General features: G+C 49.8%; 1 protein-coding gene across 4 annotated transcripts in view; it reads right to left on the minus strand.

Moving 5' to 3' along the window:
- Positions 1 to 13076: 13076 nt before the first annotated feature.
- CABLES1 (Cdk5 and Abl enzyme substrate 1) overlaps positions 13077 to 15229 on the minus strand; it is a 155160-nt gene continuing 153007 nt past the window's right edge. For all 4 annotated transcript variants that reach the window (XM_058438563.1, XM_032152652.2, XM_032152653.2 and 1 more), the window contains one exon: positions 13077 to 14492. In XM_058438563.1, the coding sequence (XP_058294546.1) occupies positions 14352 to 14492 (141 nt within the window). In that variant the 3' untranslated portion in view covers positions 13077 to 14351. The remainder of the gene's footprint in view (positions 14493 to 15229) is intronic.

Consider the following 15229-nt stretch of genomic DNA (forward strand, 5'->3'; position numbering starts at 1 on the left):
AGACCCAGAAGAGGATCCCTCACAGGCTTTCCACTGTGGGCTAATGCCAACAACTAATGCCTGCTGACTGCACTGTGTCAGGAACCAAGTGTATACTCGCATTTACCATCTGTGTTAGTCCATTTTCATACTACTATGAAAAAATACCCAAGACTAGGTAATTTATAAAGAAAAAGAGGTTTAATGAATTCACAGTTCCACATGGCTGGGGAGGCCTTACAATCATGGTGGAAGGCAAAGGAGGAACAAGGCATGTCTCACATGGCGGCAGATGAGAGAGAGTGTGTGCAGGGGAACTTCCCTTTATGAAACCATCAGCTCTTGTGAGATTTATTCACTATCATGAGAACAGCATGGGAAAAACCTACCCCCATGATTCAGTTATCTGCCACTGGGTCCCTCCTGTGATATGTGGGGATTATAGGAGCTACAATTCAAGATGAGATTTGAGTGGGGACACAGACCATATTATTCCACCCCGGCCCCTCCCAAATCTCATGTCCTCACATTTCAAAACCGGTCATGCCTTCCCAACAGTTTTCCAAAGCCTTAAGGCATTTCAGCCTTAACTCAAAAGTCCACAGTCCAAAGTTTCATCTGAGATAAGGCAAATCCCTTGTGCCTATTGTAACTGTCCAGTGGGTTCATCTTGCCCACAGCCTAGACAGAACCGATTTGTCAAGATTGGGGAATTGCAATAAAGAAAGAGTAATTCACACAGAGCCGGCTGTGTAGGAGACCAGAGTTTTATAATTACTCAATATCTTTTTGAATCCATGTCTCTCATCCAGGGCATGCTGATGCAAGAGGTGGGTTCCCACAGTCTTGAGCAGCTCCACCCCTATGGCTTTGTAGGGTATAGTCCCCCTCCTGGCTGCTTTCACAGGTTGGCATTGTCTGCAGCTTTTCCAGATGCACAGTACAGGCTGTTGACAGATCTACCATTCTGGGGTCTGGAAAATGGTGGCCCTCTTCTCATGGTTCCACTAGGCAGTGCCCCAGTGGGGACTCTGTGTGGGGGGTCCAACCCCACATTTCCCATCCACACTGCCCTAGAAGAGTTCTCCACAAGGGCTCTGCCCCTGAAGCAAACTTTTGCCTGGACATCCAGGCATTTCTACATATCCTCTGAAATCTAGATGGAAGTTCCCAAACCTCAATTCTTGACTTCTGTGCACCTGCAGACCCAACACCATGTGTAAGTTACCAAGGCTTGGGGCTTTCACCCTCTGAAGCCATGACCTGAGCTGTACCTTGGCCCCTTTTAGCCCTGGCTAGAGCATCTGGGACACAAGGCACCAAGTCCCTAGCCTGCCCACAGCAGGGAGCCCTGGGCCCAGCCCCAGGAAACCATTTTTTCCTCCTAGGCCTCTGGGCCTGTGATGGGAGGGGATGCCACGAAGATTTGTGACATGCCCTGGAGACTTTTTCTTCATTGTCTTGGTGATTAACATTTGGCTCCTTGTTATTTATGCAAATTTCTTCAGCTAGCTTGAATTTCTCTCCAGGAAATGGGGTTTTCTTTTCTGTCACATCATCAGGCTGCAAATTTTCCAAACTTTTTGCTCTGCTTCCTCTTGAATGCTTTGCCACTTAGAAATTTCTTCTCCCAGATACCCTAAATCATCTCTCTCAAGTTCAAAGTTCCACAGATCTCTAGGGAAGGGACAAAATGCCACCATTCTTTTTGCATAGCAAGAGTGACCTTTATTCCAGTTCCCAACATGTTCCTCATCTCCATCCGAGACCACCTCAACCTGGCCTTTATTGTCCATATCACTATCAGCATTTTGGTCAAAACCATTCAACAAGTCTCTAGGAAGCTCCGAACATTCCCACATCTTCCTGTCTTCTTCTGAGCCCTCCAAACTGTTCCAATCTCTGCCTGTTACCCAGTTCCAAAGTTGCTTCCACATTTTTGGGTATCTTAATAGCAGTACCCCACTCTACCAGTACCAATTTACTGTATTAGTCCATTCTCACACTGCTAATAAAGACATGCCCAAGAGTGGGTAATTTATAAAGGAAACAAGTTTAATTGACTCACCGTTCAGCATAGCTGGAGATGGCTCAGGAAACTTACAATCATGGTAGAAGGGGAAGCAAACACGTTCTTCACATGGTGGCAGGAAGGAGAAGTGCAGAGGGAAAGATGGGGAAGCCCCTTATAAAACCATCAGATCGGCCAGGTGCGGTGGCTCACGCTTGTAATCCCAGCACTTTGGGAGGCCGAGGCGGGCGGATCACGAGGTCAGGAGATCGAGACCACGGTGAAACCCCGTCTCTACTAAAAAATACAAAAAATTAGCCAGGCGTGGTGGCAGGCGCCTGTAGTCCCAGCTACTCGGAAAGGCTGAGGCAGGAGAATGGCGTGAACTCGGGAGGCGGAGCTTGCAGTGAGCTGAGATCGCGCCACTGCACTCCAGCCTGGGCGACAGAGCGAGACTCTGTCTCAAAAAAAAAAAAAAAAACCATCAGATATTGTGAGAACTCTATCACCAAAACAGGATGGGGGAAACCACTCCCATGATCCAATTATCTCCCACTGGGTCCCTCCCACATCACATGGGGATTATGGGAGCTACAATTCAAGATGAGCTTTGGGTGGGGACACAGCCAAACCATATCACCATCTGTGGAACCCTCATCACCCCCTATGAGAAAGGACCCAGAGTCAGCTTCATTTTACAGCTAAAGTCTGAAGCTTGGAAAGTTTTCATAATTAGCCCAAGCTCATTGGGCCACAGAAAGGTGAGGAGATCTGGCTATCTCTGACACCACAGATTTTCTCTGAACTGCTCTTGTGAGCCAACTTCCAACTGACTGCCTAAGAGGGCAGTGATGGTTTAGCTAAAATTTAGAGTCAGTACTGAAACAGTAGCTTCATATTTCATTATGGGAAGTAAGCCATGCAAAAGTGCTTTATTGTAGTATGTACACACACACACACACACACACACACGCACACACACACACATGCACACACACACAGCAGGCAGACAATGCCCTCCAGCCCCTTCCTACTAAAAATATGATGTGATTTGTGGACCTGCAACACAGGCTCCCTAGAACGTCTAGTCCCATCCTAGTCCTGCTGCCCCAGCATCTGCATTTAACAAGTTTATGCAGATTCCAGAAGCCCTGCCAGGAGCAGCACCTTTGCCTGCCTTCCATGTTCCGCTTGCTACAACCCCTCAACACTTGGATGGCTGTGACTGTCAAACCTTGACTGGAGAAACATCACCTGGGGAACTTGTTGCAAATATGGATTCCTAGACCCCACCCTCAGAGATTCTAGAATTCCCAGGGATTTGCATTTCCAAAGGGCACCCCAGGTGATTCTGCTTCAGCTAGCCCTACTAAGACCACACTTTGACAAATGTTCAGCAAATACTTCTTTAGTTTTCCAACCAAATATTTGCTCCTGATCTGAATAGTACTGGTCTCTGGAAACTTCTATTGGCAACAAGAGTAATCTCTCAAAGCCCAGATCTTCTGCAAACAGGAATCCAGACAAGAACTATTTCAATTTGGGAATGTTTGTATAATAAATACCCATTTCTCCTCCTATTCTTCCTTTCTGTGCCTTGATTTTAGTTCAGGACTTATACTTTGATTTAAAGGTGTGGTAGAGACTTTCTGCAAGTTATTTTATTCACTATGGAAAAGATAAAAGGCCTGCTCTCTTTTCTGGGATGGCTGACTTAGCACACTTTTTGGATGGCTTGGTGAGGCCAAATGGCTGCAGCATGAGGGCTCTGGGAACCCTAAAGAATGTGTCTCCCAAAAATGAGGCCCCCAGGACCTAAATGACCCAACTGGACAGCTGTGGAATTGTAGGGACTTCCCAAACTGGGTGGCCAGAGGACTTGCAGTTGAATTGAAACCATGGGATGCTGTGTGTGCTGAGAGGGGGACTCTGTTCAGTGCACATGGTGCGGGCCTGTGTGCCAGGGGCCTGAGGAGGCCTGGTGGGGAAAAGGGGCTGTGTGACAAGTTGGGGAACAGGACACCCTAGTGCAGCCAGCCAGGCAGGGAGTGGCTGAGGACCTAAGGGAGCTCTAAGGAAGGAAAGAGGATGGGGCAGGGGACCCCAGATGTGAAGCAGAGGTGCAGAGGAATGGGACAGAGTCAGGGCGAAGGGAAGGAGGCACTTTGGGGAGAAGCTGGCTGAGGACCGACAGTGCAGGGAGTGGGCGGCCGGAGAGCCATGACAGAGGCAGCAGGAAGAGCAACCGTGTGGCACAGAACAAGAGCTAAAGGAGTGTCCTGGGGGGAGGAAAGCAAGTCCCTTTTGAGAAGATTGGGGGCAGGAAGTGGGCCAGGGTGGAGGGAACGCAGAACAACCTAGAGACCCACTGGGGCTGGCACGGGACGGGTGGAAGGGACAGGAAGCGCCCGTTCAGAAGAGCCTATAGAGTCTGAGCTGAACTTGAGAGGAGCATGGGCTTGGCAGTGTGTCATAGACACCCTGAAATTCACCTGCAACCCCCAGTGGTGTCCTGAGGCCCCGTGCACGCTGGACAGCGGAAGAGACCGAGGGTGGTGTCAGTGAAGAACGTGGCAGAATCTTACCAGGAATGAGGTGAGGCCACATCGCTTCTCACAAAACTGCCCCCGGTTCCTCAAGTCAGCAGCAAGGGGCAGCCCCATTTTCAGCCAGGCTCTGGTTTAGAGCTCTCACTGTGGGGCGGCAGGGCAAGCACCTTCTTCTGGGTCAGGCCCCATGCAGATGCGGTTTAGGGCCGAGTGTGGGCACAGCTCTACCTCTGTGGTCTGTTGGTCGGAAGCTCTGCCCTGGAGTGGGGGGCCTAGGCTCAGTGAGGACACAGACCAGCAGGCCAGGCAGCCCACCAGCCCCTCATCAGCGAACCAGGAGTCACTCCCTGAGCCTCAGTGAGGGAGCCTCTCTGGGGGAGGGGAGGAGAGTGAGAGAATCCAACAAGCTGCTCTGCAAGGCGGGTGCCGCTGAGGGGGCTCCAAGGCCACCTTTGAAGGCAGCTGTCCAGGTGAGCTGGCCAGGCGACCTTGTAATCACTGGAGAGGAAGCCTCAAGGCCACAGAGGCCTCATAATCACCCCATTGAGCTGCACAAGTAAGCACCTGGGGGAATTTGGTTTCGAGGAAGCAGAAAAGCACCCGAAGTCCATTTGTTGGCTAATGGTTGTGAAGCCACCTGGTTGAAGAGACCACTGTGCCTCTTCAAGGACATCACCAGTCCCAGCTCCTACATTCCCTGAGTTGTCACTGACACTCTGAGCAGTGGTGACAAGAAAGGAACGGAATCTGAATGTATTTTATGGTCCCAATTTGGCCCTAGACACCTATGTGTGCTCTAATCTCTTTCTCTATAAAGCAGGATTTTTTTTTTTTTTTTGGCCAAGAATTAAGTTCAATGGAGGTAAAAATAATAATTGTTTCCATCTATTGAGTGCCTACTGTATGCCAGGCCCTAGGCCAGGGATTTGCTGTGCCATCTTCCAGAGTCCCTCTGATGGGAGGTACTATGACCCCAAGCCGGCATGGGCTGGCCAGTGGCTTGCATAAGGCCACACGGTCTGCCTAGCTCTGGAAACTTTTCCTGCCTTCCAGTGCCTGCCCCTCCTAGGATCAGCTGCCCCTGGGCTCCCTAAGGGCTGCCTCTGAGAAATGGTCCCTTCTGGCTGCATATTTTCCCCAAAAAACGTCCTAGCCGCAGGCTTCCCCTGAAGACAGCTTCTATCACTCTCTCCAACACATACAGGAAAGAAGGGGGAAATTCTCATTTGTGTCTTGTTTTTATTTTATAAATAAAAATGAAAATGGATTTCATGGAGAAGGCAGCTGCCTTAGGGAACATGGTATCTGGCTTAGACACTCATAGAACAGTATGTATGCTTCATCAGGGCCTTCTAGATAAGCCTCAGAGGGGATCTGCTTCCTTTTTCTGGAAGCCACGGTTTTTAAAAAATAACTTATAGCAAGTAGTTCCGGCAAATTGTGCCACCCACCCTCTCCAGTGGGGAGAGAGATTTCTTTTTGGTCATCTTTTATGATCAGCTTCTGTTCAGATGACGCTCATAAGAGAACCCCCAAGAACTCCAAAGTCTCAGCGGGGCCACGGCAGCTGTTGGGAGGGGTCTGGGCTGGTGGGAAGTGCCCACTGGGCTGCTTCAAAGCCAGGGTCATTGTAGCCAAACTTTATTCCTTTCTGGGTTTTTTTTTTTTTTTTTTTGAGAGCCATGTGATATTTTTGACTGTTCCTATCCATTCTTGGTGCTTTTGGGGGATGATTCTTCCTGCTTGTTTCCAGAATGCTTTGGGGTTATAGACAACCCCAGATTGCCCATACTTGATGAGACACCATTTCCTACTCTGCCAACTGGGTGTAATGACCAAAGCCACAGCAGGAACTTGATGGCTCGTGCATTGGGGGAAATTGAAGTGAGTTCAGTGAAGGAACTGTCCAAGAAGGGGTGGTGAGATCCCAGGACTAGCAGGGCCCCTTGCTTGGGGTGGAGGCTGGGCCGTGGAACACACACCCCAGTTCCCGTTCTCCTCCTGCTCTCTCATTTCTGGTCAGTGTCTCTCCTTCCAGAACCTAACCAGAAGCTGGAGGACAAGGAAACCTGGGTGCTGGGATCTGCAGAGTCAGCCCTGAGTGAGATGCGGATGTAGCTGGATATTTATCCCCACCCAAATTTCATGTTGAAAAGTAATTCGAATGTTGCAGGTGGGGCCTGGTGGGAGGTGTTTGGATCATGGGGGTGGATCCCTCATGAATGGCTTGGTGCTGTCCTCGCAATAGTGAGTGGATCCTCACGAGATCTGGTTATTTAAAAGTGTAGGCTGGGCACGGTGGCTCACGCCTGTAATCCCAGCACTTTGGGAGGTTGAGATGGGAGGATCGCTTGAGCCCATAAGTTTGAAACCAGCCTGAGCAACACGGTGAAACCCCATCTCTACAAAAAATACAAAAATTAGCTGGGCGTGGCGTGATGCACCTGTAATCCCAGGCTATTTGGGAGGCTGAGGTGGGAGAGTCGATTGAGCCTGCAGCAAGCCATGATTACACCCCTGCACTCTACCTGGGCAATAGACTGAGACCGTGTCTCAAAATAAAAAATGACAGCTGGGCACAGTGGCTCAAGCCTGTAATCCCGGCACTTTGGGAGGCGGAGGCAGATGGATCACGAGGTCAAGAGTTCAAGACCAGCCTGACCAACATAGTGAAACCCTGTCTCTACTAAAAATACAAAAATTAGCCAGGCATAGTGGAGCGCGCCTGCGATCCCAGCTACTCGGGAGGCTGGGGCAGGAGAATCACTTGAACCTGGGAGGCAGAGGTTGCAGTGAGCCGAGATAGCACCACTGCATTCCAGCCTGGGTGACAGGGCGAGACTCCATCTCAAAAAAAAAAAAAAAAAAAGGAATAAAGTGTGGCACCTTCCCACCCCTCTTGCTCCTGCTTTTGCTGTGTAGAGTGCTTGTTCCCGCTTTGCCTTCTACCATGAATAAAAGCTCCCTGAGGCCTCTCCAGAAGCTGAGCAGACACTGGCACCTGCAGAACCAGCAGGCAATTAAGCCTCTTTTCTTTGTAAATTACCCAGTCTCAAGCATTTCTTTATAGCAATGCAAGAATGGTCTAACAGATGCTGAGCAGAAAGCTGATTCAGAGTTGCAGAGAACAATCCACCCAGTGGGGTAATTTGTTTTGCGATGGCTCATTTAACTCAACCAGTGTTTATTTGGTGAATTCTGTGTACCAGGCCCTGTGATAGGTGCTCGGGTTCATGGTGGTAGAATCCAGTCCTGCTCTGCTGAACCCTTTTGTCTACAGCAGCAGTTAAGGACTGTGGAGTTGCCTTTCAGTGCACCTGACACATCTGACGAGGGCTTGTGCTCTGTAAGTGGCAGTGAATCAAAGTCTGTCTGTGACATTTGGGGGCTGAGACATGAATAGTCTCAGACAGCTCGTAATCCCTGAGCCATTCTTTGTGTGATGTGGCCATCCTTGCCAACTGACCGCCTGGCCAAGGTATGCTTGGCTTAGCCTTAGAGCAAAACAAATTTGCATTTCCTAGTCACACACTGATTAAAGGGACAGCAGCCAAGGAACATGCAGAGCGTAGGGCAAGGAGAATTTGTCTTAATTATAACACATGGTGGAAAATCTATACATGCACCACGAGACACTAGCTGGTGAAATGTTGGTGGACATGAACACTGGCTGCATTAAACCTGATTGTGATCTTTTACTTACTTTCAAAAGCCCCTTAGCTTACCTGTTATGGAAGCAAGTTTTCCAAACATTTCATGTTCTACCAGGGGACTCAGACGTGGGCCCGACATCAAATGTGGAGGCCACTCAGACCCAAGAAGACAAGGCTATGGATTTCGTAGCTCCAGATCCTTTCTCCTCTGCAGGGGAAAGGGCCAGCAGTGGCTGGGAAGGGTGGGGAGAAGACCCTGTCTAACTGAAGGCATCAGAAGACCTCCTCTAACTCAAGTCCATCTCTCCAGCATCCGGCTCAGCCTGGCTTTGGCCCTCCACCATCTTAGTGGCTCTGTTTCATTCTAAGCGTGAGGTAGGACAGGTGCTTGGGCTTTGGAATTAGAGCTGGGTTTGAATCTTGCCTTTGTCACTTCATAATCGTGTGTCATTGGCCACCTTATGTGATGTTTCAGAGCCCCAGGTACCTCATTGTTTAAGGGTTAAACGAGGACAGGTGCTTTAAGTGCCCAGCACAGGGCTGGCACATGATATCTGCTTGGTGAATATTGAGTCCTCCCAAGCACCAGCCCCTTGTTGAAGACCATGTCCAAGGCTTCATCTGCCTATCACAGTTCACATCTCTGGTTTCTCGCTAGCCTGTTCTGGTGCCCTGGTAAGGAGTCCCTGATTTCAGTCCCACCCATCTTCTTGCCAAGCATCTAACTTGTCAGTTCTGGTTTCTTGGTCTTCACTTTTGGAACCAAACAATTGCTCCATCTTGACCCACTTTGTGATCCATGTACCCGGCTGATTCCTGAGCGCTGATTTCCAACCCTGATGCCTTGGCCTTGGCCATCCCGGGCCCGCCTAGGGAATCTGTCTTTCCCCTGGAGCTTCCCTTTTAAGCTTCCACATTGAGGCTCATCTGGAGAACAGCTTCACAGGACCTGGTGAGGGTGCCTTGCACCTACCCCCAGCAGGCTCTGCCCGACATCAGGAAGCCCACAGAACCCAGTGGAAGACACATTTCATAAGCGCTAGGTGGACCTCAATGAATGTCAGTCCAAGCAAACTGGAGGTCTGCCCATTTGTGATGTCCCCGAGGTCACAGCTCTACAGTTTCTAGCTACAGTAGAGAATTGTGTTCCAGTGCTGTTGGGAGCCCTGACTTGCCAGCATCCTAACCCTGTATCTGTGAGCCCTGGGAACCTGGGATCCAGGCCTCATCTGAGCAATGACCTTAACCAGCAGCTGCTGTGATGCACTGTAAGTTAGCTCTGTACTTGGGACCAATATGTTAGCTGTTGCTTAGTTCAGTTTACATCTTTTTGGCCTTGTGCACCCAAAAATTGTTAGATGAAGCAGCTAGGTAAACACATGTCAAAACAACCTCAGAAGCTATTCTTTTTGGTATTAAAGAAAAAAATCTAGATTTTTCTCTGTATCTTTCTCTTAGACAGTTTTATGTCCTATGCCAATATGGAGGAATGGTGCCTCTCAGACTTTAACAGGCATACAAATCACCAAGGAGGAATGGTAAGATGTAGATTCTGCATCTTTAATAAGCCCATAGGTGATGTGAATGCTGCACATCCTTGGGCCGTGCTCTTAGTAGCAAGATGGTGGTGAGAGATGGCATATGGAAGCGCCAGCTTATGATGGTTTGACTTGTGCAACTGTCAACTTTACGATGGTGCAAAAGCATTCCGTAAAAATGTACTTTATGTGCTGTATGATACCCCTTGGAGATGCTAGGCTGAATCATCTCACATAAAGCCTATTTTGTAAGAAGGTGTTGACTATCTCATGTAATTTATCGAATACTGTACAAAAGTGTTCTGAGTGTATTTGAGGTAGGAAAGGTTAAGCTGTGATGTTTAGAAGGTTAGATGTACTGTTTTCTTTTTTTTCTGAGACACGGTCTTGCTCCCTTCACCCAGGCTGGAGTGCAGTGGTGCGATCACTGCAGCCTTGACCTCCTGGACTCTGGTGATTCTCCCACCTCAGCCTCCCAACTGGCTGGGACTACAGGCGTGTACCACCATGCCCAGTTAATTTTTTGTATTTTTAGTAGAGACAGGGTTTTGCCATGTTGCCCAGGCTGGTGTCAAGCAATCCACCCACCTTGGCCTCCCAGAGTACTGGGATTACAGGTGTGAGCCACCGTGCCCGCCCCACCCAGCCCTTAAAAAACAAAATAGAGACATGGTCTTGCTCTGTTGCCCAGACTGGAATAAGGTGGAATGATCCTCGCTCACTGCAGCCTTGAACTCCTGGGATCAAGTGATCCTTCTGTCTTGGCTTCCTGAGTAGCTGGGACTACAGGTACAAGCTACCACACCTAGCCATATTAGGTGTATTGATGTTGCATAGATGATGTGTCATCTGAAGTCAAGAAGTCTCTGTGTGAGGAAGCACAGTACTCGTGAGGCATTTCTTTGTGGTTTTGCCAGTCTTAGGTTTGCAGCCTTTCTGAACTATTTAGAAGTCTAAAGGGCCCTTTATGGGATGGGGGCTCTTAGATAGCACCCCTTCCCATCCTGGCCTGGGTCCCTTCAGCTGGGCTGTGTGCAGGTGGCAAGAGGACCTTTCCCCTTCACCTGCCATTTTTTATTCTTTTGCAGCTTTGAATCTCAGCTTTGCTTTGCAGCTGCACGACTGGAAGCCGCTTTTTATTGACATTGGTGTTGGTGATGTGATTCCAGATTTACACTCAAAGTTTACTCCCTGCTGTTGCTGGCCCTCAGCACTGTGCTTACTCAACTGTGCCAACGGCCCCAGGGAGGTGACGTCAGGGCGCGCCCCCATCCCCAACCCAAAAAATCCCCCTTGATTTGAAAGATGTCTTTTGTTTCTAAACAGGTAACAAAACCACCTGCCTCAAATGCACTTCATTCTCCAGCCTCCCCCCACCCCACCCACTTGAGCTTGCAGCGGGGCAGAAAGGCTTCAGGCCCTCAGGAGTCACGAGAGGCAGCCAGAGCTGGGGAGGGCAAGGGGCCGCCGTTCAGCACTGAGCCGGAAACATCTGAGCGAGAGATAAAGAACTCAGCAGCCAGAGCATTCAATAGTTTTATTTGCTGTTGGGGAATGAAGGGAACAGGAAGGAATGACATGGAGGGGAAGGAAGCTCCCGACTCCCGTCACTAAGGTAGGCCATGTGGTACAGAGTGGTTTGTGTGAAGCGGCCGCCCCAAGCTGAGCCTGCAGCTGATGACCACAGACACCCTGGCAGGGAAATCTGTGATCAGAACAACAACAAAATGCCAAGGAAAACAAAACCCATTTGCATTTGGTGTGAATTTCCTGTTTAAATAGGTTTTATTAGCAGGTAAGAAAGGAAAAGTGGTGACTTCTAAGTGTCATTAGGCTGGCAAGGGCTCAGGTCCCTGGCGGGGTACAGTGGGGGGCTGGGCCACACTCCCTGCTGCCCGTTTCCTCCTGGGGGCAGCTGCAGCAACCTCTTGGCTTGTCTGCTTCCTGTCTCTTACCTAACAGTCAGGGCTCACTAGAGGAGTCCCGGGCCCCCCAGGCTGGCTCCAGGGAAACGGAATCAGGCAGAACCAAGTGGCTAGTATTATCCCAAGGAGTGTGGCTGGGCGGGGCTTCCCCACAGATCTGAGTGTGGGGAGGACTGGATGGAGAGGCCTCAGGGCAGTCCTGAGAGGGGGCAGGGCTTACAAGGGGCTGAAGCTGCCCTCTGTGGAGGTCAAAGGGCAAAACCTCACAGCCAGTCTACTGCCTGGCCTTCTCGCTTCACAGGCTCAGGCTTCCTCCTTGCCTAAGCCCAAGGCTGCCACATGTCTGGAATGTTTCGTGTCACAGAGGCGCCTCTGGCAGTGACTTGCGTCTCACCCTCCTCATCTTTCTTTGTCTCTGAAAAGCTCATGTCATGGACGTGCAAAAGGAGACCTCCTGATAAAATGCCTTCTCAGCCCTGACTCCTCCCAAACAAAACCCACAAAACTGTCCATTCCACAAATCCACAGGCCAGGAGAGGAGAGAGTTTAAAATGAAAATTCATCTTTAAAAAGTAATGAACCACTAACTTCATGGGCTCACCTCATAAATGCTAAAAACCAAACACACCACCCCAGATCCAAGTGAATTAGCCTGATTTTATCACACAGGAAAGGATTCAGGCGTCTCTCCCCATGTCTGGCCTGGTGGCCTGTCATCCATCGGACGTCCCTCCCCCCACCCCACCCTCCGGAGCTTGGCAGGAAACTCGGGGGCAGATGGGCAGTGGGGAGCTCTCTGGACCATTTCCAGATGCCACGGGCCCTGCTTCTCAGAAAGGCTCTCCCCCTGTATGCACTGACCAGGAAGGTGGATGGCTTGTCAGAGACGCAAGCTGACAGACCCCATGTGAGGAAGCCAGGGGCATTTTGCAGTTCAGGTGATGGAGGCACCTTGAATATTTTCTCAATTTGCTTTATAAACAGCAAGTGCCCTAAGTATTAGTTGATCTAGTTTTCAATCAGCTAGAGAGACCACATTAATCATATCCTCTCCCTCCTCCCTCCCCCCACCACCCACCACCCAAATCACTGTCTTACAACTGATTCTGGCCAAGGAAATTTGTTAGCAAAATATTTAGGACTAAACTCAGCGCAATCTAAGATTCTGAAGAAGCCAAGTATTCTGTTTTGGCCCTCACCAGCTGCTGCTTGAATTTCTCCATCCTCCAAGACTGTCAAGAATCTGACAGCTCTGCTAACGAAAGCTGCAGACCCTCGGTTCGGTTCCATCGCCCTTTCTCTGGGCTGGTGTGTGAAGCTCCGAATCTGTGACCTCACTAGAATCAGTGTGCGCAAGGGGATCAGCAATGCAGGGCAAAGGTGACTGGTGAGACACACGTCTACACAAACGCATATGGGTATACAAAAAGCAACAAGAGTTTAATTCTCTTTTTACATGGCCACAGGCTCTCTTCAGTCAGGGGAACTTCAGCTGGTGCCTCTCTCTTGCAGCTATGAGGCGACAGTGTGGTGACATGCCTCATACAGACTGTCCCAGTAAGCCAGGACAAGTCACCATTAAAATCGTGCACGAACAGCCCTGGGCACGTGGGAATGGTAAGAGCCACCGCCTCCTTAGTCAGCTTAACCACGGCTCCAAATGCAGTTTGTCCCAGCTGGCAAACGCCTCAAACACCAATCATGCGTCGTGCTCCTATTCTGGGTTTTTATAAAACACTTTTATATAGAGATATAGATAGCACAGTAAATGTGCTTATGATGCACTCTAACATAGAGGACAGGAATACACACTGTGGGGCGCCGCCCCAGCCGTCTCCACAGTGGAGAAAGTGCGAGGGTTAAATACACGTGGTGGTGGGGTGGCAGACGGCGGGAAGTTACAGAGCGCCACGCTCCACGCCCTTCCACGCGACTGACTCATCCAACACTCAGAACTTGCCTTCTTTATCCCCTTGGTGGGTAGGAGCAGTAACAAAACAATGTCATTTTCTAAGAGTGGAGGATGTCAAACTGGTACCGAGAGAGCAATTCTTATCCAGAAATCATCTAGAAATAATTGCCGAAGGTCAGCCTGGCCCATGGCCCCAGGCTGAGGGCTGCTCTGTAAAGGGCGGGACTGGCTCTGGGGGTCTAGGGCTGATGCAGTATCTGTCAGACACTTGCACATTCACACACCCACACACCCCAGGGGAAAGTGCACTTCCAATGCTGATACAAAAATAGATTGGCACACTCTGACACAATGAGGGTATCTATCTTTTAAAAGTTTTCCCCCAACTTCTGCAGACTCTCTTCCCCCGTATGCTCAAGCCCTTCACACTCTAAGTTGGAACAGATCTGGAGAAGGCCCTGGACCACGCTTGCAAAGTTTGTGAATGCCGGGGATAAAGACTGGACTGGGGCAGCTAGGGATTCTCGCTAGTGGACAGAGGGCAGGGCCTCTCTGTTCTCAGCACACACCTCCTCTTCCGTTGCTTGAGGAGTCCAGAGCTCATGGCTCCTCTTGGCTACACACCCAAGACTCCTTGGAAAGTTTGTAGTACTGCTTCTCCCCAAACTATGTCGAGAGGAAGAAAAGTCTGGTATTTTGAGTTCTACTTTTTATCATTTTCAGTAGTAAGTGCTGCTCCACCAAGCTGAGAATAAATGGTCCTTGGCTGTCCTCTGGGCTGGTGCTAGGAGCTCTGGACCAGCCGTCTGTAGTGGGGCATGACTTCGTGCTCGGGCAAGTGGAGGGCGAATTCCAAGGCCACTAACACCGGGAACTCAAAGGCAATCAGTTCTCGCCTGTTCAGCCGGAACTTCTCTTCCAGTTTCTGCAACAAAAAATCAAAAGCATGTTCATTTTGAAATTAAAATCCTAGTCTTTCTGCAATTGCAGCTTCTCTATCCACCAGCCAGTGAGTGCTTAGGAGAACTCCACTTTGGGCAAAGCTCTGTGGAGGAAGAAAGGGAGGCATAGGCTGTGCTTCCTGCCTTCGGTCCTGGTTCTGAAGGAGCTGCTCCTTTCCCAGGGGGCTGCCCGGAACCACACATACATCTTATGACATCATTTAATCCTCTCAGGAATATGACATGGTTCATGCTCCGTATCTCTATTTTACAGATGAGAAAACAGGCTCCAAAGAAGTCACAGAGCTTAGCCAGGGTCACATGGGCAGCAAATTGCAGCACTAAGATTCCACCCTAACTGGGACTCAAACTCTACCTGTGACAACTAAGTGATTCAGGTTTAAAGGGAAGACTGAAAATAAAGCAAACTGGTGGTGGCTCACACCTGTCATCCCAGCACCTTGGGAGGCCGAGGTGGGTGGATCACTTGAGGTCGGGAGTTTGAGACCAGCCTGGGCAACATGGTGAAACCCTGTCTCTACTAAAAATAACAAAAATTAGCCGGGCGTGGTGGTGGGCACCTGTAATCCCAGCTCCTCGGGAGGCTGAAGCAGGAGACTCACTTGAACCCGGGAGGTGGAGGTTGCAGTGAGTCAAGATTGTGCCACTGAACTCTAGCCTGGGTAACAAAGCAAGATGCTGTCTCAAAAAAATAAAAAAA

This window comes from Hylobates moloch, unplaced genomic scaffold, assembly GCF_009828535.3.
Source record: "Hylobates moloch isolate HMO894 unplaced genomic scaffold, HMol_V3 SCAFFOLD_5, whole genome shotgun sequence".
NCBI lineage: Eukaryota > Metazoa > Chordata > Mammalia > Primates > Hylobatidae > Hylobates > Hylobates moloch.